This window comes from Sarcophilus harrisii, chromosome 2, assembly GCF_902635505.1.
Source record: "Sarcophilus harrisii chromosome 2, mSarHar1.11, whole genome shotgun sequence".
Classification (NCBI taxonomy): Eukaryota; Metazoa; Chordata; class Mammalia; order Dasyuromorphia; family Dasyuridae; genus Sarcophilus; species Sarcophilus harrisii.
The window spans coordinates 139,915,923-139,940,870 of NC_045427.1; the positions used below are offsets into that span (position 1 = coordinate 139,915,923).

General features: G+C 36.3%; 1 protein-coding gene across 2 annotated transcripts in view; it reads right to left on the bottom strand.

Moving 5' to 3' along the window:
• Positions 1-2,405: 2,405 nt before the first annotated feature.
• NCAPH (non-SMC condensin I complex subunit H) overlaps positions 2,406-24,948 on the bottom strand; it is a 46,176-nt gene continuing 23,633 nt past the window's right edge. Inside the window, exons 11-19 of one of the 2 annotated variants that reach the window (XM_012540059.3) lie at positions 18,272-18,420; positions 17,647-17,753; positions 15,152-15,274; positions 13,912-14,019; positions 12,401-12,481; positions 11,636-11,755; positions 10,083-10,165; positions 9,466-9,541; positions 2,406-3,141 (exon numbers count right to left, since the gene is read on the bottom strand). In XM_012540059.3, the coding sequence (XP_012395513.1) occupies positions 3,082-3,141; positions 9,466-9,541; positions 10,083-10,165; positions 11,636-11,755; positions 12,401-12,481; positions 13,912-14,019; positions 15,152-15,274; positions 17,647-17,753; positions 18,272-18,420 (907 nt within the window). In that variant the 3' untranslated portion in view covers positions 2,406-3,081. Of the gene's footprint in view, positions 3,142-9,465; positions 9,542-10,082; positions 10,166-11,635; positions 11,756-12,400; positions 12,590-13,911; positions 14,020-15,151; positions 15,275-17,646; positions 17,754-18,271; positions 18,421-24,948 lie in introns of both variants that reach the window. The other variant, XM_003758079.4, reaches the window with a different exon arrangement.

Sequence of the window (24,948 nt, forward strand, 5' to 3'; positions counted from 1 at the left end):
CCCTGATGTGAGTAGATTTTCAGAACTATGAGCCCTCCTCCTTACTCTAATGCCTCTGTGTCTATTCTTCCTCTGTACCTTTTTTGTATAACATAATTACTATTTTGACCTTAATTCTGTCCTAATATTTCTTTTGGGCTACCTAATTGTGATGCCAATCTTAAACATATAATATACATTTTCGTAAAAAACATAAGCAATTTGTCTATGTTAAGTTCCTTGAAACTGATCTTTGACTTTTGATCATGATCTTTGGCTCATAATATTAAATTTTGGTTGAAAGTCCTGAAAATCTGTAATTTCATTCAATGTTCATTTTTTAAATTCAAAATAATAGATAATTTTGCTGGATATGATATCTTTGGCTATAGGCCTAATTCTTTTGATTGCTGGTATATATGATTTCAGTACCTAACGTCTTTTATTGTAGCTGCCGAGTCCTGTACAATTCTGTAGCTCCAGCATATGTGAATTGGTTTTTTCTTGTTTCTTACAAGATTTTCTCTTTGATCTGGGGGTTTCAAATTTTGGCAATAATATTCCTGTGTTTCCCACAAAGGATCTCTTTGAGGGAGTGAAGAGTGGATTTTTTTATTTCTACTTTCTCCTTCTGTTCTATCATTCCAGAACAATTTTCTTGGATTATTTCTTACAGTATTGTGTCAAGGTTCTTTTTTGATCACAGTTTTCAAGTAGTTCAATTAGTCTTATATTTTCTCCATCTGTTCTCCAGATCTCGTTTTTTTTTTTTTTTTTTAGTAAGCTATTTCACTTTTTTTTTTCATTCTTTATATTCTGTTTTGTTATTTCTTGGTCTCGCATAGCTTCACTGGCTTCCCCTTGCCCAATTCTAATTTCCAGAATAATTTTCCTCTTTAAGACTGTAGATATCTCCTTTTCTAGTTGTATAACTTTTTTTTTTCATAATCTTGTTTTTCTTGGATAGTTTTTAATTTTTATTTTTTTCTCAATGTCTCTCATTTGCTTTTTAAATTCTTTTTTGAGTTCAGTCTATATATTTTCTCTGAACAGGGAAGTCATTTCACATTACTCTTTGAGATAGAAGATGAACCCTGGTCTTCCCTTTTCCCACAGTAAGTTTCTATGATTGGATTCTTCTTTTCTGGCTCACTTTTTTTTAATGAGAAGTATTAGTATAAGCCCTCTAATTGTGGGGTTGGGAGGATGGTGCTTCTGTCTCCACTTCAGCTCTTCCCTTTGATCTGGAACCTCAAATCAAAAGATATTCCCTCCTGCAACGTTCCTGTTCCCCTGCCTCTGTACTCACCTGTTGTGCTGGTTCCTTCTTGACCAGGGTCCTTCATGTCTTTGCAGCACAGCTGGGCCTGGCGTTCCTATTCAGCTAAAGTTTCCTCAGTTTTCTTGGACTGTGACCCCCAACATTATAGAAGGTTTAAGTTCTGTGATTCCTGCTGAGCTGCAACCACACCCAGCTCTATGTTCTATTTGTGGGGGAAATCTGCAGAGTTTGAAATATACTGACCTACTCCACTATCTTTCCAGAATCCTCCCCCAATCAAGGTATACTAAATCCTTTACCAGAACATAGCTTCCTCCATGACCAGGGGTCCTCAAACTACGGCCACGGGCCAGATGCAGCAGCCGAGGACTATTATCCCCCTCACCCAGGGCTATGAAGTTTCTTTATGTAAAGGCCCACAAAACAAAGTTTTTGTTTTTACTATAGTCCGACCCTCCAACAATCTGAGGGACAGTGAACTGGCCCCTTATTTAAAAAGTTTGAGGACCCCTGCGCCATGACTAACAACAGCCCTTGAAGGACAGATGCAGGGAGGTGAGATCAGATGGGGAGTGCTGGGTGAGTTTTTGAGGTGAGAGGAAAGAAGTGAAAGACACATTATGACGGTTGAGGTACATCCTTAATGGCACACCAACAACTGCATTAATCTCTGGGGCATTTGAGCAGTGCCATGTTTCAGTTCTGAGGGTCCAAAGACAGACAGGAGCACAATGGGCAAGACTCAAGGACCATAGCAGAGCAGAGCTCCTAAGACCTTTGGAAAGGTAAACTGAGGTTTCAGTTTGTCCTTGTGACTGCAACTATGAGAATCACAGAAGTTTCTATAACTATCTCTAATCCTGTTGTACGAGTTAACTTCTTGTGACCAACTCCAATTTTAGAGGGACAAAAGGTCTACTATAGGGCACTCGGTTTCTTCTACAAATTTTTCTCTTCTGCTCATACTATGGTTGTATGGCACTAAAAAAGGCTTGAGATAAAATTTCTGGGTAATTTAATCACTAATAAAGCCAACATTTTAATAAATAGATGGTCATTCAGCATCTCTCTTAGACCAAAGACTTTTATGCTGCACAAAAGGCCTCTAAATCAACAAAGTCCGATTTATCTCTAAGTCAGCTGAAAGGCCCAAAGCATTTTATTAAACACCTACTATGAGCCAGGTGCCCATAATGGTACTCTGAACATATACATACATACAATCACTAAACATATAATTTCTATCCATACATTTTCTTCCTTCAGCTATAAAATTAAATACAGGTAATGATTATCAACAGGCAAAGGATTCTGATTATCAATTTTATTTCATAAACATTATTTATACATACATATTTAGAGAGTTCCTAAAATTTTTTAAAACTTCATATGTACAAAAGTATCAAGTAAAAACCAATGAAAAATTTTTCCAACTGCAATTTGTGTGGGAATCACACAGTAGGTAAAATAACAAGTGATCAGCCTTAAAATGACCAGTCAGAAGAGCCATGAGGTTGTATAATCTAAAATGGCACTATCCTTCCCTGACTTCTCTTCTCTTAAGAGGGTGATGAAAAAAAAAAAAAAATACAAGGCAGATAATTTTCACTATCCACAAGATGCTCCAAGGTGCTAATTGTCATAGCAAAGAAACATTGCACCTGAATTAGAGTTCATCCAAATTTGCATCTCCAGCATTTAATGAGAATTCATCAAGGGATGTAATCCATAACATCCTGCCACCAGCAAAGAGAGTGACTTTTGGTTCCTTTTAGCATAGCAGGACGAAGGCCTCCTTATGATCTCACTGCAATGAAGGATCAATTCCCTTGCATAACAAGAACATCGGAAAGGTCTTCCACTACTTTCAGTGTCAAATTCTGAAGAAACAATACAAAAATAGATATCAAAATCACTTACAACAGAATTATCAAAACCACAAATCTCAAAATAAAAGAAACCAAAAATCAAATTACCATCAGAGAATGGTAGGTGACAAAAGCCCAATCTAGAAGAGAGAAACATTATTCAAACTATTCCCATGTTCTGGCAAATGATGTATAAATATGCTCTCTTTGGGCTCTGCCCATGTAAGTTATTCTCTACAATGACTGCATTTGTGCTGGGTGCGTCAGAAGGGAGGTTAACTGAACTATTCCTAGCATTCTTGCTTTGCTATTAAGCAGACATTCTTTTTAATAATAAGTTTTGTAGTTTGGGGTTAAACAGATTTATGGCTAGGGTCTCATTTTCTGTAGGGTGCATTGATATATGCAGAATACTCACTAAAGACTTTCCTCAAAACTCTTAAATGGCTGATCTTTGTCCATGGCTCTTTCCATGACTTTCCCTTCTTCTATCCTGGGCAGGATAGTTGGGGCAGAAATGCCACATAAATATTCCTATATTGCCTTTTGATTGTACAAAGTGTATCTTTTTTCCCTCTTTCCATCTCACCCCCAAAAATTCTTGATTCTCAATCGATAACATACATAAGCAATCCAATTATAGTTAATTTTAACTTTCCTTCCAGAAGTTACTTGCATTTAAAAAGAAGGCAGTATCCAACCCAAATAAGTATCTAACTTGCAGAATATCTTCAAGACATAGGGAAGCTAACCTAGCCATTGCCTCTCGGGTGCCATTTTTCAATCGTAAGAGCTACAGATAATAGAATAAAAGGATTTAGAACTGGAAAAGCTATAGAGATTGTATAGTTCAGTTCGTCATTTTACAAATAAAAAATCTGAGACTTCAGACCTACATAACTTGCCCAAGGTCATACTTGGCAGAAGTAGGACTCAGATCAGTTTTCTGGAACTTTCTTTGTTACATGGGCTCTAGGAAGATGGTGGGATGCTACACCAAATTGCAAAGAAACCTCAGAAATCTAGCTCAATTCCCCCATTTTTCAGCTGAGGTCTTGATAAGGTTCATTATTTTACTCAACAACACACAGGTGATACAGCCAGGATTTGAAGCCAAATCTCTGCCTTCAAACTCCCCAGTTTTTCCTGTGATTCTAACTCTGAAAAGTCTTTTAAGACCTCCCCCATTACTCTTCCCTACACCCTCTAATCTTTGAATAAAGAACATAATAAATAAGAAATATAAAATGTTGGCATGGAATTAAATATCTCTTCAGGTGCAATAATCTAACTCTTGGCCATGGCCTCTAAACTTCATTCTATCAGTTCTGGTCTTGAGTAGCAGTGATTTTCAATCCTATGTTAACTGCTCCATGTATAGTTATAACTAAAAAAGTACTAGAAGGTCTAGTTAAAAGTATAAAGAAGGTACCTTCTTCCCGCCTTCCCTTCTTGTTGCAGACTTACTTTTAAAAACTATCAAGGTTTTTGGAGACTGCCAAAAAAGAGAAACTAATCTATGGTAAATTCAGAGAAGCTGCTACTCTCTAACAGGTATCAGAATGCCGATTTCCAGATATAACTATTTTAAACTCATCTACATTTCATAATGGTTCTCTAAACTACCTCCTCTTTCAGTTTTTTTTTTTTTTTGTTTTGTTTTTTGCTGAAGCAATTGGGATTAAGCGACTTGCCCAGGGTCACACAGCTAGGAAGTGTTAAGTGTCCGAGGCCAGACTTGAACTCAGCTTCTCCTGACTTCAGGGCTGGCAATCTATCCACTGTGCCACCTAGCTGCCCCTCAGTTAATTTTTTATTAACTGAGAACCTCTATTGGTATTTTAAGAAATGTGTCATGGCCCTAAGAAGGTTACGCAGTTAGTTTATAGTGCCATTGGGAAGGGGGAAAATAATTGCAAGAAAGAAAAAAATTGCTGAAATGGTCCTAAATGGAAATTAAGTGAGCCAAGTGTATTTTCCTAGTGCCCCTAAGACCTGAGTTCTCATAGATCACATTAAGCTGTTATTCTGAACGTCATGGCAAACATTACAAAGAAAAACCCTTTCAATAAGGCTAAAGCTGGCCTGGGATAAAGGCCTCCCTATTCACACAAGCAGGTCATGGTCTGTAACTTTCCCCTCATTCTTCAAATGCTGACTGCTCTGGGGTTATTTCCAGAGAGACCTGTCTAACAAAAAAGAACAAGGGTTGTACTGTTAGGAGAAGCTGAGCCAGTGCTGTGGTCAGAATCTCTGCAGTTGGTTCAAACCTGTTATCACATACTTTATAGCTTCATCATGCTTTAGCAGAAACTTGGCTTATCAAAGCACAATGTACTCTAGGTAAAGCTAGAGAACGGATTGTTTTTAGTGGAGCTGAATTGAGAATGTTTTGTGCAAATATGTGAGGTCTATGAGACCAGCTTTGTAAAGGAAAAAGAAAATGCAATGCTGTCAAGATGTTCCTGGATGTTTAGATAGGGAAGTCCTTGTTTTTAGAATAAATGACTGTTTAACCTGCTTAAGAGCTAATTATCTACCCTGCTACAGGAAGGAACATGGAGTGCAAGCCAGAAGACCTGTGTTGTGGTCTCAGCTTTATCATTAACTAGGTGCACTTAGGCAAATCACTTTCTCTCTTTAGGCCTCAGTTTCCTCATCTGTAAAATGAAGGGATTACACTTGGTGATTTTCTTTGTGCTGAATTGACAACAGATTTGAGATAAGTCAATGGAGCAGTCAAAAAAGCTAATGCAGTATTGGGTCCAGAACTAGGGAAGTGACAGTTCTTCCATATTCTACGTGGTCATACCATATCTGGAATATTGTATCATTCTAGGTGCTAAAGCAACATTGAAAGGCTGTAGTACACTCAGAGGAGAAACAAAAGCAAAAAGAAACAAGGGGAATGGTTAAAATAGGTCAATATGTTTGCCCAGAGAACTTACTAATCAACTTGTATATTTTTTAAAATGTAAAGGAAGAAGAGAAGGCAGCTAAGCAATAATAAACACAAAAGCATGACATTTTTAAAGAATGATGACAATAAAAGCATTTAAGTTCTAAATGGGCTGAATTTGTTAAAGAAAGTGAAAGGGCTTTAATTAACCATATGAGGGAAAAGAGAAGGATCAAAGAAAGGTTTTTAAATTGGAAAAAGCAAAACAAAAATGATTATCCAGGAAAAGAAATGCAAAGTAAGTAAGGAGACAGTCTGAAAGCACCTAGTTCTCTTTGTTCAATCACCAGAATAGTCAAACTACAGCAGAAGTTCTAACAGAAATGGGAGATGGATGGCTGCTGAAACACTTATAGAAATCTCTGAAAGATAACTGAGGGGAAAAAAGGTCAAGAAGAGAGGGAATGGTACCAGTGGATAAGAAAAAGACAAATGTTGTCCCAGTTTACAAAGAAGATCAGAGAATGCATCCCAAATTATATAGTACATCAAGCTTGACTTTGATTCCTGGCAAAATTCAGAAATTTCTTACAGTATTATGGTTAAACTCTGGGGGGGAAAAAAAAGAGATGAACCCAAGGAGATTACACAATTTTTTTTTTTTTTAATATAGGATTACTACCAATTTGTAGATCAAGGGACTACTCTAAACAGAGCATACCTAAATTTCAGCAAAGCATTGAATAAAATTTCTTGTGCTTTTCTTGTACATGAGATAGAAAGATATGTACTAGATGGAAATCTAGTGATATAGACTCAGAGCTCTTATGATACAAGCTAGATGATTGGTACAAAACTAGTAGGATGAAATTTAAAAGATACAATAAGAAAGTCTTACACTTGAATTTTTTAAAAAATAAACTTTATAGTACAAGAGAGAGAAAACAGTTAAGTGTAAAATATCTAGGGAATTTAGTAACTTTTGAGCTCAATACAACTTAATATTACGATATGACAGTAAGACAAGATAATACAATCTTGGGCTTCATTGAGAAGATATACTCTTCAAACCAGGGGAATAATCAGTGGCCAGTGGTCAGAGCACATCTGGGTTACTACTTACTTCTGGGTGTTATAATTTAGGAGAGACATTAATAAAAGTTCAATAGCATCTAGAGAAGAGCAAACATGCTTATAAAAAGTCTCAAGGCTTATGAGGATCAGTTCAAAAAGCTGAGAATATATTTTGTCTAGAGAAGAAAAAATTGGAGAAGGAATAGGTACCTTCAAATATTTGAGGGACTGTCTTGTGAAAGAATATTTAATTTTGTCTGAAAAAGTAGAAACAGAAACCACCAAAAGGTGAAAGGTGCAGGAAAGCAGAATTCAGCTCAAAACAACAAATGATATGCTTTGGGAAACAAGATGCTCTATCATTAGATGTCTTCAAACAAAGACTGGATTACTATTTATCAGAAATAGGCTGCAGAATGGATTTCTTCATTGGTTTGAGTTGAACAAGATAAATGACTGTGAGACCCTTTATATTTCTTTCTTTCTTTTTTTTTTTTTTTGCTGAGGCAATGGAGGTTAAGTGACTTGCCCAGAGTCACACACCTAGAAAGTGTTAAGTGTCCAAGACCAGATTTGAACTCAGATCCTCCTGAATTCAGGGCTGGTGCTCTATCCACTGTGCCACCTACCTGCCCCCAAGACCCCTTCTAATTGGATGCTATGAGTCTATGAGAAATGTACAGTAGAATTCCTCTTTGCTCCTTCATATTGCAGCTTTCTGTACCATTTCAATGGCAATGTCCAACTAAAAGAAATAATGACAATGTTCATTTTCCCTTTTTTGGGGGGGGGGGGGAAAGAAGAGTGTGCAATTTAGGAAAATACATATTACAATCACAGATCAGTTCCCTAAAAAGTGAAGAAGGCATTGGACTGGTCTCTGAGGTTTGGGTTCCCTACATCTCTAAAGTATCCAACACTTGTTAAATAAAGATTTTAAGAGAGAATTTGTGAATATCCAAATTTCATTCTCTGCCATTTTTCACAAACAGAGTGAATGGGGTTGGAATGAAATATAGTGGGAGACATCAACAACTACACCACAGAGCAGGGCACTCAAGTATCTTTCAGAAACTCCAATATTCTTTATTCTTCATGCTAAGCTAGATATTTCTAACCCAATAAACGCTACTGAAAGAATAACACTCCACTGATATGACATTTCTGGAGTATTGATCTAGAAACATACCTTGTCTACATTTACGTTTTTATACACACCTCACACATTAGAAATTAAACAGGTCCATCTTTTACAGCCACAGAGCAGAGTGCTAAGGGAGCACCATAAATGTTGGTATTGCTCAAATATTCAGTTTTTATAATTACAGTTACAAAGGATCTATGAAGTCATCTTGTCCATTCCCCTTGTCCAATTTATGAACTGTCAAACAATCAAAATCGATTTTGCCAACTAAACTTTCTTTTCCTTTGGAATCAGAAAGCACATTACCCATTTTCATTCTGTGGTGAACATTTAGTTGGGCAGTGGATGCTTTCTAAGGATTTGATGGGAGCATTATAGGAGGATGTTTTTCATCTTGGTTCTGACAATCAAAGTATAGCCCTAGAAAACTGAATGAACAAGTGTTGTACAACACCGATGATTATGCAAAAAGACACAATCATGGGCATATAGGAAATCCAAAATGATTGGCCTTTTAGAGTCCTTGACAGTGACAGCCTTTACTTTGCTATCTAACTGAAGCCCCAGATCACTGCCCTTATCTAATTGATATTGGCTATTCTGTCTTTTTTCTTCTGACCATCACTGTTCTTACCCCACTAACATTAAAAGCTCTACTTCAGGCCACTCATTACTTCTCATTTCCTCTGTCTTTCTCTCTCCCTTCCTTGAAATTATCCTGAATCACTGAATTCTTAACCAGATGAATTCCAAAGTCTTTCCTAGTTCTTATGTCTTGGCTTTGGGATCAGCAAGTTTGGGTTTTCAGAGTTACTAGCCAAAGAAAAGATTTTTCTTCAGGTCGGTTAAGCAACCAACCACAACATATTATCCCAGATCTTAATATTTAGGGCTTTTCTTTGATGTTTTCATTGCTGCACATAATTGGATTATATTTTGGTAACATCTAGATAAGTAAACTACTGCTACTATAATCTAAGAAAAACAAAGGGGAGCGAGGTGGCAAAGTGGATAGAGCATCAGCCCTGAAGTCAGGAAGACCTGAGTTCAAATCCGACCTCAGACATTTAACACTTCCTGGCTGTGTGACCCTGAGTAAGTCACTTAACCCCAATTGCCTTAGAGGGGGAAAAAAAAACAGGCAAAATTTATCTGTTCAAAAAAGAAGCTAAAATGGGGTGTTCTCACTATCCATTATGCTTACCAATCATTTACCTACCTTTTCATTAGCTAAATGTAAGAGACAGGCAAATGCCAGAGGTACAGAAAGGTTCTGAGCCATCAGAGGGGGTAAGCTGTAAAACAAAGGGGAAGAAATAGTAAGATACAAAATAGATGCTAAAAACAAACTCTCTTTCATTAAGTATGAATCATATACATAAACAACGAATGAACTAGTAAGAAACAAAGAAATATTTTAAGTGCTTGTAACCAATAGGTTGAAAAATCCTAAACCTTTGGTTCTATTCAAGTCCTTGGCAAGGAATAACTTCTCAGGTTACTGGTCTGGGCTCATGTCAACCAATATACCAGTGCAGAGCCCAAACTAGCAAGTGGCACACAATTAGGACAAAAAGCAGACTGCTTTTAAATCACGTGACAATAAGTACAAATAACTAGTGCCTTTGTCCTGTCACATGATCTGTTAGTTGCTGTTTTCAATCAAGGAATAAGCTGGAACACTTGTGCCCTAAGCTTTATTAAAAAGTGAAAAAGCACTTACTGAGTTCACAACATTGATAACCCCCAGTTCAATATTTTAAGTGCTTTTGGGAAGCACCTGTTAACCTGGCCATGGACTTCAGCTGCCCTTGAACTAGAGGCTTTGGTACTTACTTCTTTAGAAGATCCTTTGTAAGATCACTGAAAATCTTCTCATCTGGTACCACATCCACGTTCCCTTTTGGCTCAATTTCATTCTAGTTTTATAAAGAAAAGGGTACTGAGAAGAAAAGTAGATCTGCTTTTTTTTCTTAGTAGTAATACTGAAAAGCTCAAAGATTGCTCTTCTGGGTGGAAGGGATCATAACAACACAAAAAGGAAGCTGAATTTCAACTCATTTATTTTGCTTGTGTTTTCTCCTCTAAGAAGAGTGTCTTTGATTCGAGAAGTAAAGAACCAAAATAATTAGCAGGTTGTAGAAATCCAAAATAAGCTAGACTGAAAAGACATACCAGCAGTATATAGCTTCAAGTCATCAGGCTTGGGTTAACTCTACCCTGGAGAACTAAAAAGATTGCTGATGTGATTGCTAGGCTGCTACCAAAACCTCTCAAAGATTGCAGACAATGGAAGAGAGGCTACAGGATAAATAAAGGCCATATGTCATCCTAACGTTCAAAAAAGGAAGAAGGTAGTCTGCAAATAGTAAGAGTCATAAATTAGTTTCTGTTCTTGAAAAACTGTAAAATACATTATTGAGAGAATTAACTTCTGAATACTTTTAGAAAGAGAAACAAAAACCATAAGCAGTTATCACAACTTCCTCAGGAACAGGCTATTTCCATCTTTCTCTAATTTTTTGCAGAGCTGGGAAGGACCATGGGTATAGAACATTGATTATGTCAAACTTTTTGGATCATCTGGTTAGTTTTGGTAACCAGCTGCCTAGTCTTACATTCCATTTCCTTCTTTATTAGAAACGATAGCTCTCTGGCAGAGAGTGAGAAGATGGGTACAATGGGAAATGTAGGTGAAGTAAAAAGATATCAAGAAAAATTTACTTTCAAAAAATGATCATGCCAATCTCATTTAATTTCTTTTTTGAAAAGGTACATTTACTAGAGATCAGAAAGTGCTACAGATATTATCTACTTACATTTTACTAAAGTCTCTTATCTTACAGTTATGGAAAAGATGGAGACAAACATGGGAAAGATAATCAGACAAATAGTTTTGGAACTGGCTCAATGAGTGGACCCAAAAATAGTAATTATTAGGTGAATTAATTAATAAATCAACAATTTTGAACATCAGCTGCTCATATCTAAAATTTGATATTTATATTTACCTAGCAGTAGTAGTCACAGAAGTGATCATTTGAGATGTCCGCTATCAGGATAATCACAGGTAAGAGAAAGGTTGGATCCAGTTATCTTTAAAGCAACAAAGATGCTGCTAGGCTCCTTTGCAACAACAACAAAAGGCTGAGAATTTTGTTTCATTGGATTATAGGGTTTAGAATGAGAAGGGGCATGAAAGTATTTTTTCTAACCCCTTCATTTAATATAAGAGGACATTAAAGTTCAGAAAAATTAAATAATTACCCCAACATCACACATCTATTCTCCAGAGGCCAAGACCTGAGAGTAGACCCACAGCCAATTCTTCTAAGACACACCTTTTTGTTTCCTAGAAATCAAATCATGACGAAGGAAAGACAAGATACCTCTGTAGTAACTGCTTCTTTCTCTTGGCCATCAGTCAGCAGATTCCACATGCTCTGCTTTAATCTCTTCATGTCCATCTTTTTGGCAGTCTTGGCATAATGAATTTCAATTTTATTCACCTAAAATAGACAGGTTGAAAGAAGACAGAAGAATTTGTCTTGATTTTTATCAGGCCACTGTAGAAATGAAAGCCCAGATGCATGAAAAAGTAGCTTATTAGCACATGTTAAGTTTTAATGGTGGAATTACAGATCTTGCTCTGGGCGTATTAGGAGCAAACAAAACTTGATCTCTCATTTCAAACCCGTTTTCATTTATGACCATTTATGACCACGGTTACCTAGAATCCTAATCCAGTCAGAAATTCCCAGGTATACCTAAGGAAGTGAAATCTGGCAAATTAAAAGACCACCATTTTGCTTTGGCTTGAAAATGGAAAATGTATCTCAACTAGCTCTATGAATATCAATATGCCCAGTCTAACAAGCTCTTTCTCTACAGTGCTCTTTTGGAGAAGTGGTCAGTTTCACTTCATGTCTATTCATGGACAGCTAACACTAAGGCAATCAGAGAGTTCCCCTTCACCCACAGCCTTCCCCAAAATTTGGAGTATCCACTAAGCCACAAAGTAAACAAAAGAGGAATAACTGGGGATGGGGGGAATAAATCTTACAATTTTATCTAGTTTGTAACTTGGACAATAAACAAAAATCAATACCAAACCATCACTACTATACATATGTGGTTAAATGTTTAAGTCTTACCTTCTGTGGTTCAGCTACTAATTTTAACTCCTCATATATAGGATTATCCAATCCATTTACATCAGCATCATTTTCATTATCCTGTGAATTTCCAAATCCGGTGTTGGGATTAATTGTAAAATCAAATTGGGTCCCATTTGGTCCTACAAATAATCCATCAGGGCCATCATCATCATCACTGTCAGCAGCCTAGGCAAAGAAAAATAGCTGCTCAACTTTTGGACAAAATGGCATTAAACTTAAAAGATGTATTCAAAACAAAACTGAAGTAGAAGGTCTTATGTTTTATGAATTTACTCAAAACTAATAGGGACCACCAATTACACTTTTCTGCTTTCAGACCAAACCAAAACTGGACCACCCTAGAGACAGGTACCTCTCCTATTTTAATATCCCTAAAGGTTTTAGAACTATACTCAGAAAGGAAATAAATTGCCACAAATACCAACTGATCTCTTTGATGCCTAGCTGAGAAATGTAGTTCTACTGTTTGTTCAATAAACATAACTGAAGTACACAAATAAAACAAAACGTGTGTCTTGATCAGATTTGTTACAGTCACTAAAAAACAAAATTGAAAAAAAAAAAGACAACAATAAAAACTTTCCTTCTCTAAGTTTGATATCTGATGAGAAAAATTTTACCAGAAGATTAAAGATTTACAAGATTTTACAGGATTAAAAAACAAAAACAAAAACAACATTTTCTCTTAAGAGATAACTGGGGGGGAGTGATCAGTCCTCTTGTTCCCCCCAACTCACTTACAGGACTGAAGACCCTCTAGATTACATTCCTTTGCTTCTGCTACTTATCATTCCTGCCTTTTGTTACTAGTTTCTATTTCCTCTGTGTGTCTCACCACCCCCAATGGTTGTAAATTCCTCAAAGGCAAGAACTCTCTTATATTACTTTGTCTCTCCTAAAGCACCTAGAAATATCTTTTAGACAGCAGTTGTTCAGTATTGATTGATGGATTCTGTGGGTCAAATGGATTACGCTTTGGTACAAATGGCTTAAAGCAAGAATGACTAGAAGCACACAGTCTCTGCCCTCTGAAGAAGTTCTGGGTCTGGAGGAGGAAGAGGTTGCCAGGTCCTCCTGGTCATTGGTGAACAGCTGCTATAACTCTGATAAAGAAGAGATGATTCCTGGGCAGGGGGAACCCTCAGTTGTATGAGAGGCATAAAACACAATGCCCAAATGCAATGAGCCCCAGGCCTGAAAGAAAAAATATAGCCCCTACCTTCAGTATGATGGGGGAAACCAGGCTTCCCTAGAGAACCTCCAGGTTTCCTAGTATAACAGCTCAGTCTCTTCCTGAGGATGCTCTCAGTTTTTCTCTGCTGACAAGCAATATACACCTTCTACGTACAAAATGTGCATGTCGCTGTCAGATAGATACCACCACTTATGCCAAGCAAAGGGGAGAACATGAGGCAAGTAGAAGAAACTTTTTCTCCTCGTTGGCAAAACCCAAAAATCTCTCCCTTCCTCTCTCCATTCCTCCTTACCGGCACTGCAGGGCAAAATTCAGAGGTATCATTAGGGTTGTTGTAATCATACTCTTCAATCTCATCGTCCTGTTCTGATGAAGCACTTTGTGGAGCTTTCTTCCTTAACTATCAAAGAGAGATCAGAATGGCAAGTGGAAAATAGTTACCAAAAGGGGAACTAAAACTTTTAAGAGGGAGATAAATTCAGACATCAATATCTATTTCTACATAGAAGCATGGAATCACAGACTATTAGAGTTAAGAATGGGCCTTGGTGGTCATCTAAAAAGTAATCACGGTATGCTGAAAGAACACTGGGTTTGGGAATCAGAAGACAGGGAGGCACTGAATAGTATCCAAGCAGAGTTTCTATAGGACTATGAACAGTTCACTTACCTTTCTGAGCCTTAATTTTCTTATTTATAAAATGAGGTAAAGTATAAGACTTCTAGGGTCCATTCTAGCTCTCTATTTTGTGATCTACTTCAACCTTTTTTCTGATGCTGGAATTTTTTTCATTCCCAGCTTCCATTTCTGGGACAGAGAACTTAGAACCTCAAGGTAGCTTGTTCTATTGAAGAACAGCTCTAACAGCTGTCTTGGGACCAAAAAATCTTATTTCCTCTAACTGTATTTTAACTTCAGTTTTCAGTCTTAGCCTCTGGTACAAATCAGAATAAATCAATCTTTATATCTAAAGGTTATTTTGTCCCTCTTTGTCTTCTGTTCTCCACACAAAACATCTCATTTTTTTCAAATGTGCCTCTTGTGATAGAACTACCAGACACTTCATGATTATAGACACTGCTCTCTGAAAAGTTTAATTTATGTCTCTGCTAAAATATGCTCCAAACCAAACATAATGGTCTTTCTCACCTTTTTCTTTCCTCCTTTCTTCCAAAAATCTTGGGTAGATTTTCCCCCTCTCCTTGCCTGAAGGCAGAAGCAGCTATATATTTATCTACATGGCTGGAATAGTGCTTTTGGACACCTGTGCCTTTCTTTTTCCCTTTTCTAAACATTGCTCAAAGATGAGAGTGAATGTTCCCAGTTCAAGAGCCACAAGTCAAGACAGTGGAGGATTATCAAGGTTGATGAGCTGGGTGATCATAAACACCAAGTCATTGAATGTCTCTAGGGCTAGCTTCTCACCTGTCAAATAGAGCTCATCATACTTAGGGTATTGTGAGGGAAGCTTTTACAAATCTTTAAGCATGTATGGAAGCCCTGTCCTGAGCAGCCTGAGGAATAGCCTCACCTTGTTTCCTGGTTTCAGGTTCAGCTGGACAATGTTCTCTAGTTCATAGTGAAAATCAGCAGGAAGGGTGGTGGCTCTTTTACTCTGGTTGTCCAGAGTTGACTTGGCCAGTGTGGTAGCAGCCTGGAGATGAGAATTAAATTTTCAAGAACCTTTAATAACAGTGACTAAAAGATACCTTTTCCCCATTAAGAGAATGCAGAGGTAGGATGCTGGGACAACAGCAGATCAGAAAATTCCAAGCTCTCCAGATTTCCCCCACAAACAAAACAAAATTGCATCTCAGAATGAACACAAACCGGTGAAAAACAAGTAAGACTGGCAGGACAGAAGCCCTCCCGGAACAACCTAGAGAAGAACTGAAGAAAAACCCCAAGATTAAGGCTTAAGAGTGTGAAGTGTAAATATCTCCAGACTAGCTCTGCAAAAACAGCAAGCAAGGAGCCCTGGGACTAGCCAGGTTTGAAAGTAGCCTTAGCCAGAACCACAAGAACTTCCACCTCTGGACAGCAAGGGTAGTTAGGGGGTTTAAGTCTGGGAAAACTGAGGGAACCTTAGCTGATTAGTAACATTAGGCCCAGCTAAACTGCTGAGACACACCCCTGAGTGAAAAGGAACCTGCATATGCCCAGTGAGTGCAGAAGCAGTAGGGGCAGGGAACAACAGACACTTACAGGAGGATGCTATTCTTAATTTGCAGTTCCAGGCCAGAAAGGAGAACTGAACTGAAGAGAGGCACCATCTCCTATACCCCAGATGGTTAAACTAATAAGACCTCATTTTTTATACTAATAAGATCTCATTTTTTAAAAAATGAGTAGGTAAAGAAGAATGACCTCAACTATCAAGACTTACTTAGAGAAGACCAAAATTCATCTTCAGAGGACGACAGTGAAATGAAAAAAGCTTCTCCTACCCCAAAGAGTAATGTTAAATAGCTACCTGCCCAGAAAGAATTTATAGAAGAACTCAAAAAAGATCTTTAAAAACAAATGAAATAATCTGAGGAAAAACTTAAAAACAAACAAACAAGAAATTTATGAAAAGAAATTCACCCACCCAACTAGAAAAAGAGACCCAGAGTCTTAAAGAAGACAATTCTTTGAAAATTAGAATTCAGCAAAGGGAAGCCAGTAAAGTTATAAGAACCAAGAGATAACAAAACAAAATATGAAAAATTAAAAAATAGAAAAGAATATTTAATATCTTATAAGGAAAGCAACAGATCAAGAAGAGAAAACATAATAATTGAATTACTTGAAAAATGTGCCCCCAAAAAGAACCTTGACACAATAATACAAGAAATAATCAAAGAATATTGTTGTGAAGTGATGGAACAAGAAGGGAAAGTAGAAATAGAAAAAACCACCACCTCAAAGAGATTCTACAAAGAAAACATGAGAACATTATTGCTAATTTCGAAACCCCCAAATCAAAGAGAAAATTTTTACAAGAAACAAACCAAAAAATCCAACTCAAACAAGCCGAAACTATAGTAATTATATAGGATCCATCAGCAGCTACAATAAAAAATCTTGGGTTCTAGAATATTATATATTAACAATCAAAAGAACTAGGTCTATGACCAAAAATATTACATTCAGTAAAATTAAACAAAAAAAAGTACATTTGATGAATTCACAGATTTTTAAGGATTTTGTCTCAACCAAATCTGTTATTCAATTAAGAGAGAAAAATATACATTATATATCAGCTATATTAACATCATTTCAGATGTGTGTCCCTGTACATATAAAAGCATATGCATATGTATATATGTGCATGGATATGTGTATAGGTATGCATCTAGATCTGTATGTGTATACATGTGTGTGTAGCCATAAACATATACTTGTTTAATTGTAGTTTGCTTAGAGGAGGTGGAGGGAAGTGAAAGGGGAAAAAAAGAATATGGTAAAAAGTGTACAACAGAGAACAAAAGAATAACTTACTAGGAAGCAAAGAAAAGATGGACAGTCATGAATATAATCTCTATTATTATATATGCTTTCTTCAAATGAAAATGTACTATTACATATTTTAAATCCTCCCTCATATTCTGCTGGGCACATGACAAATGTTTTGTTTTTCCTTTTTCTTCTTTCATTTTCTATTTAGTTTTTTTCTTAATTTGTATTTCATTTTAAATAATTAAAAAAAAAAAGAATATAGAAATTAAAAAAGCCAAATCATATGGAGCTGAAGACTACAGTGAAAGTCTCCAGATAGTAAGAGATTGTTACAAAGCTGCACTCTGCACCAGGTCTCCTTCCCTTTTCAACCATTACCTAGTTCTCTCTGCTCTTCACCTAATACCACTCTTGCCCATCTTCTTCCCTATACGTAGGGATCAGCTTGATAATACCATTTTACTTTTTTTTGAAAACTGGATTTATTGGGCTGACATGGTAAAAAAAAATAAAACCAACCTCATCTCTAAAATAACAACAAAAGCACTCGGGGACAGCACAGCTTATAATAAATTCAATACAAACCCTAGTTTTTCGGAAATGTGTATTAAAGTCAATCTCTTCCTCAAAGTTGATTTCAAATACTTTCTTTGTAGTCTTCTTTTTCTTCTCTTGTTGAGAAGTAGGGTCTTCTGCAGAAATGAGCACATAAAACAAAACAATATTGTCCCGTTTGGGGACCTAAATAGTGGAACTCAGCAAGATGTTTAATGGATCTATACTTTTTCCTCACTTAAAATTTATCATTCTATTCAGATCAAGAAATCATATGCACCTTAATATCATGGCAATGTTAGGAAAGGTAAACTTTCTCCAAGTCATTTGAGTTTTAAATTTATGTTTTGAGAGAGAATTTGCCTTGCTACTAAGCACAATTAAAGAATGTAAATTTTAGCCTCTACTTTTGTGGGTAATGAGAGGGGGAGAGGAAAGCAGCCTTTGTCCTAATTTACTCTTAAACTCATTTGTAGCCCTACTATTCCTTCATTATAAGGGCTAATGTAGTATCCTAACTTAGTAGGACATACCAAAAAGCTATGATGATCTTCCTTTCCTTTTCTTTACTTGAAATGACAGAGGGCTGGCCAGCCCGGCTAAAAGGAAGTTGCAGACTGCCTCCTTTCTTAATACCACTACTATAAATACATACGTTTGCGATGGGGTTTGAAGCTCCAGTGGTCAGGACCAGCCCACATAGACATGGTTCTGGGACTGAAATAGGAATATTCTCCAGGCTTCATGGATAAGTGGAGGCACATGGTACCAATGTCTCCGTCTCCAAGGGAAATCACCTCTTGCCTACAACATACCAAAAAAAAAAAAAAAAAAAAAAAAAAAAAAAAAATCAGAACCTGTGCAAGTTATAGCTTCCATATATAGGCTTCCTCAACATAAAAGGATAATTCCTAAACTAGAATTCCCTCATTAGTACTAAAAATATTCTTCATTTGTATATATTCACAAAGTTATAAAACACTTTTATGTCTGTTATGTCTGATTCTATCCTCATAACAACTCTGGGAGGAAGGCAGAACAAATAAACTAGTTGGACATAAAATCACTTTGAAAGTATAAAGTGCTACACAAATCAATAATGTTTAAGTTTGTTTAAACATGCAGTCAGTTATAGAATCAATCAATTTAAAAGTGGAAAATTCGAACTTTATCAATCATCTAGACCAATTCTCTCTATTTACAAATGAAGAAACCAAGTGCCCAGAGAGGTTAAATGGCTTGGTCCAAGATCACAAAGGTGTCAATTAAGGGCATAAACAGGTCTTCTGACTCCTGGCAATGAGCTCTCTTCTGCAAAATCAAATGACTCTGGTACAGCAGAGTAATTTTGCATTTCAAAATACTAATATCTGCTATGCTCATGCCTTGCTTCCATGCAACCAGATAGTCCCCACAGCAAACTGACACAGTCCCTAGTAAAGGTGAGGAAGATGCCTGTCTAACACAGCTTAATCTATACAACACAATTAACTGCCCAACATGGCTTGCCCATCACTCCCTCCAGCATTGCTCCCTGGCTCTTGTGCAATATACTGAAAAGATGGCTAAACAGGAAAGATCTTTTACCCCACCTATCAGTGTACTGAAATAAAGATCTTTGAGCCCATGAATGAGTTGGGCTCACAAGGGTCTCAAAGCATGTTGGAAGTGTGCTACTCTGCTGCCACCTAAAGGTTAAGGTAACAAAGGAGCAATTTTAGAGAAATAATGCTATTAATATTTGAACTATACAGCTAAAATCCCTTTACGTCCATTCCAGGAGACACACAAATTGTTTTCTGGTGGAATTATACTAAAAAAAAAAAAAAAAAAGTTTCTAGAAATCTCAGTCCCTATCTACAAAGCCAAGAAGCAACCCCTAAACACATCACCCTGTTTTGCCCCTTTCTAATTGATTTGTATATCATATATCACAGGTATCCAGGCACGTGCTTTATCCCCACACTGTCAGCATCTTCAGGGCACTGATTGTATCTTGTTTAAATTGTCTTCTTCTCACATCTAGCACAAAGCTCTACACAAAGCAGATTCTTAATTGATGTTTGTTAAATTGATTTGATTCAAGCCTCTCCCTCCTAGATAGAGGTGAATGTTGGGATACATATGTCATATGCCAATCCCCCTTTTCTGCCTTGCTTAGAAAACTTATTTGATCATTTTGTCTTAGTAGATTTAGAAAATAAAGATGCTTTTCTCTCACATTTTCGAGATGTTTTAAGCAAGAAGCCAATAGAAAGAGTCAAAGAGTATTCACTCCTTGGATTCCTGTTTGATGAGAAGAAAAAAGAACAAAGTATGGTTCAGTAAAAGTACCATGTGAAAAGCCTGGGGCTGGGCCTCTGGTGAGTTCTGCTCCTAGCAGCCTCAGTTTTCTCATCCATAAAGTAAGGGGGAATAGACTACTGGTCCTTTCCAGATGAAAAACTGTCAGGACTTTGATGTCTTTCCCAGTCTTCAAATGGCACAAATATAAAGTTATTTTGTTATTGTGTGTTATCTGCACAAATTAAGTAAAATTTGATACAGAATGTGGCACTGGGGCCAAAGAAAGCACTTCTTGTGCAGAATGACAGTAAGCTGGAGAAAACTGGAGACAAGAATCAGGAAATGAAGGCTGCATCCCAGCTCGGCCATTAACTACACTGTGTGACCTAGGATAAGTCAATTCATTTCTGTAGTCTCAATTTTCTCCTCTGTAAAAAGAAGGGACTAGATTTCATCAGTTCTGAGGTCATCTTAAAAGTTTATATTTTTTGTTAATTTTTTTTTCTTTGTTTAAAACTTGTTTTAACTAGTTTTACATAGCACAGTTGCCTTGGACATATTACAAGGGCTTAGAAACAGTTTTCTCACATCTTTATAAGGATATTCATTGCAATGGGATCTTGTTATTTCCTCAGTCCATAAATGTGAAGAGATTTTATTATTTAATAGTTTTTACTGTTTTCTGTTTTTAATTTGAAAAGATGAATGGAAGTAGTTTATTTCTCTAAAACAAATAAATCTGAATCTCCCCTCCCAAACTTCCATTTAAATTGCTTTTACCTTCCTATATTTTCTGTTTTTCCACAAGTCAGTGGATCAAAGTAGAAAAACATGATTCCACAGAGAGGCTTGGCGAGACTTACACGAACTGATGCTAAGTGAAATGAGCAGAACCAGGAGATCATTATATACTTCAACAATGATACTGTATAAGGACGTATTCTGATGAAAGTGATATCTGATAACTGATGAAAGGTATCTTCGACAAAGAGAAGATCTAACTCAGTTTCAATTGATCAAGGATGGACAAAAGCAGCTACATCCAAAGAAAGAACACTGGGAAATGAAAGTAAACTGTTTGCATTTTTGTTTTTCTTCCCAGGGTTATTTTTACCTTCTGAATCCAATTCTTCCTGTGCAACAAGAGAACTGTTTGGTTCTGCACACATATATTGTATCTAGGATATACTGTGACATATTTAACATGTATAGGACTGCTTGCCATCTGGGTGAGGGGGTGAAGGGAAGGAGGGGAAAAGTTGGAACAGAAGTGAGTGCAAGGAATAATGTTGTAAAAAAATTACCCAGGCATGGGTTCTGTCAATAAAAAGTTATAATAAAAAAAAGAAAAGAAAAGAAAAACATGATTCCCAGAAACTACTACATCCTTCATGGATAATACTTAGTTTTAATGATACAAAATTGGCAATATTGATAACCTTCACTTTTTTATGCCTGCTACATTTTGGAATGTATTTGGATTTCACCACTTTTAAATAAGTAGCTTGTCTATTATCAAAAAAAATCAGAGCTTCCAGGAATAAGGAGTTGTCACTTTCACTGAACTGAGCTCTGATCAGACCATATCTAGAATACCTCTATTCATTTTTAATCATCACTATTGAGAAAGAATATTGATAAACAAGGAAGTATTCCAAGGGGTAACCCAGGTGGTGAAAGGCCTTAAGTTTGTACCACATTAATATCTGAAGGGACTAAGGAAATTTAGCCAGAAGAAACATGCTCAAGTATCCAAGAGTATGTCACATGGGAGAAGGCTTAGATTTGTTCTATTTGGTTCTAAGGACAAAATCAGATATTGTATATAGAAATTGTTAAAAAGCAAATTTAGGTTCCACTTAAGAAAAAATCTACCTAACAATGAGAGTTGCCCCAAAGTGAAATGGACTGCATTGGGGAAGATGCCTTTCATTGAGATAAGCTGATCTTTTGTCTGATATGAAGTAAATGAGGATTATTTTTCAGCTATGTTTTGGACTAGGTGACTTTCAAGGTTCCTTTCAACTCTGAAATTCTGTGATTTGTTTAATTTTGATTACCTAAAAGAATTAGATCAAGTAAAATCAAAAATATGTGAATGATAGGGAATCAATTGGTCATCATCAGTGTATCTATTCATTTTACGACATGATCTTCTTAAAGATTTGCTCCTGGGGAGCAAGTTCACATAACTATACAAAATGTGATACAAATAACTAGTCTCTAACAGTCTTTTATCTCATGGAATCAGAAAGCTTTTCAGGCACTTGAAGAGATGTGTCACAAGTGATCTTGTTGAAAATTAATACCTGTGCACATTTCTGAAATAAAATACTGTAAAGCTACACTTTAATTCATCTAGTTACTGACTCATCCTTTGACATTCACAATTTTCCATTTTGGTGCTCCTTTATCTCCTTACCACCTTGTACATAGCTTATACTTAAATAATGTTTAAGGAATTCAGATGTGAATTCCTAGAGATTAAGGCTGACATTTAAATATTTTTTTGTCTTCATTTTAGCACAGGACCACATGAAGTTAGGTGTTTAATAATTTTTTGTGATAACATATATACATATATATATGTATGTATGTATATATTCCCCTTTTAGGACTAAATGTTCACTTTCTATTTGCAGTTCTGCCTGGTTTGAACTCTATGAAACATGGTACTCCCAAAAAAGAGTCCACACCATCTCCCCAATCTTTCAAGCTTCCATTCTGTTGTTTTCCCTTCTTAAATAGAAAGGTTCTAGAGGGCAAGAGACTTTTATTTCTTATTTGTATCTTCATCAAAAAACAGAAAAAAGGTCCCTGCCCTAGCACAGTGCCTGACATATAGTAGGCATTTAATAAATGTTTATGGAATTGAATTTGGAAACAATTTCCTTTAAATAGTTTTCAGTGGCAAATATCTTAAACTTTTGAAGAAAGCCTGACATAGAGTTTGAGATATGAGAATAAAGAGCAGAATATATCAACTCTTTTAGAAATTATAATCTGCCCACCCTTTTATAAACACATTCCAGGCATTCCAGAGTGCCTTCTTCCCTCCCCCTTCCTTCTTTGTCTTCCTATTCCTCTTCCCCCAGGGTTAAACAGAAAACCATGCCATCTGTGATAAAATATTTTAGGTCCCTCTCTTCATTTCCTAGCTTAAGCCCAGGGTTTTACTCTATTTAAATACTTGTTCTGGAAATGGGTTTTTTTTCTTTTTAAACAGTCACTGTTTTATTTACTGTATAGTAAAGGGATGAGCTTCATCTCCAGGAGTAGAAACATTCAAATTAGGGGTACAGACCAAATGAGCACCAAAAGCCTTAAAGCATATTTTTCATGCTAATGAAATGGTTTGGGTGGGCTCTACTCCTGACCTACCAAATTCTCTAAAGCACTTCAATCATTTATGGTTCAAGTTAACATCACTGCCACTTCCAGATGAGAAAAAAAAAAAAAAAAAAAGATAGTTTCTTAATCACTCATCTATTGCCACTTTTCAAAAACACTTCTGGCTATCAGAAAGTACCTTGCCAACTCCCCTTTTCCCTAGAGCCTAAGTGTTACTCCAGTAGTGTAGCATAAGGGATACTAGGCTTAAAATCAGAAAACTTAGGTTCAAATTCTGGCTTCTACCCTGGTACCGTGACAATGTGCTGATGAGTAACAATTTCTGGTTCTTAGTTTTTTTCATTGATAAAATGAAGGAAACAATACTTGGACTGCCTTTGTCACACAGACATAGAAATGCTTTATAAATACAAATATGAACTTTATTATGATTAAAATTAGAATTACCCTTCAATATCATCAAAAGAACTGGACTTATTAATCAGTGTCAACATGCTTTCAAAATCATAAACTGCTATGTAAATATAATTATCTAATTTACATTTCTATAGTACTTTATGGTTTACAAAGCATTTTCCTCAAAAAACCCTGTAATGGAGACTGTGGACCTCAGATGCCTTATTCGAGAGGGTTAAATTAGGTGATCCCTAAGGTTCCTCTCAATTTTAACATTTGGTGATTCTATGGTAAAATGCTGGAGAAAAAGGCTTAGCTTCATTGCACACATTACCCATGGTTATAAAGTTCACTCCCCTGAATTCTGCAACAGAACTCTTTATTTCAACTAAGTAAGGTGCAGATAAAACAAAGGTGGAAGAGGAAGGTTCTGCTGGATGTGCAGATACATCAATGTTCCTAAACTCCTATGAAATGAAATCAAAATAACTGCTCAGGAGCAGTACCACTACTAGAACCATATCCCAAAGAGACTAAAGAAAAGGGGAAAAAATGGAACCATAGGAACAAAAATAGTTGCAATGATTCTTTTTGTTAGTGGCAAAGTACTGGAAACTCATAGCTGAATAAATTATGATATATGTATGTAACATAATTCTATTGTGCTGTAGGAAATGATGAAAAGGACAGTTTCAGAGAAACTTGAGAAAACTCGTATGAACTAATGATTGTAATGAGCAGAACCAAGAGAACAATGTATAAAATAACAATATTATAAAAACAAGCAATTTCGAAAGATTTAATAACTGTGATCAATCCAATGACTAGCTGATTCCAGAGAACCCATGATGAAACACACCATTCATCCCTTGAAAGAGGTTAAGGAATTCAGAGTGAGATAGAAACATATAGTTTGAACATAAAACGCATGGGAATTTGTTTGCTTTACCATGACTATTTGTTACAAAGGTTTTGTTTTTCTTTTCTTTTTCCGAATAAAGGAGAGAAAATAGATTTGCTAATTGAAAAAAATTTAGGTTTCAAAAAAAATTGGTAAGTGAAGGAATCAAATTTAGGGCTTTAGACTCATTAGTACTATAACAGCCACCTGAGCTAACTGGGAACTTTAACTATTATTGGCCATTCAAGTTTTTTCAGTAGAGGAATGACATGGTCAAAACAACATTTTAGGAAAATCACTTTGGCAACTGTGGGAGGATGGATTGGAAATAGTGTGTGAAGCAGAGAGACAAATCAAGAGGCTACTGCAATAATCTCGGTATGTCCTAGGAGAGAAGC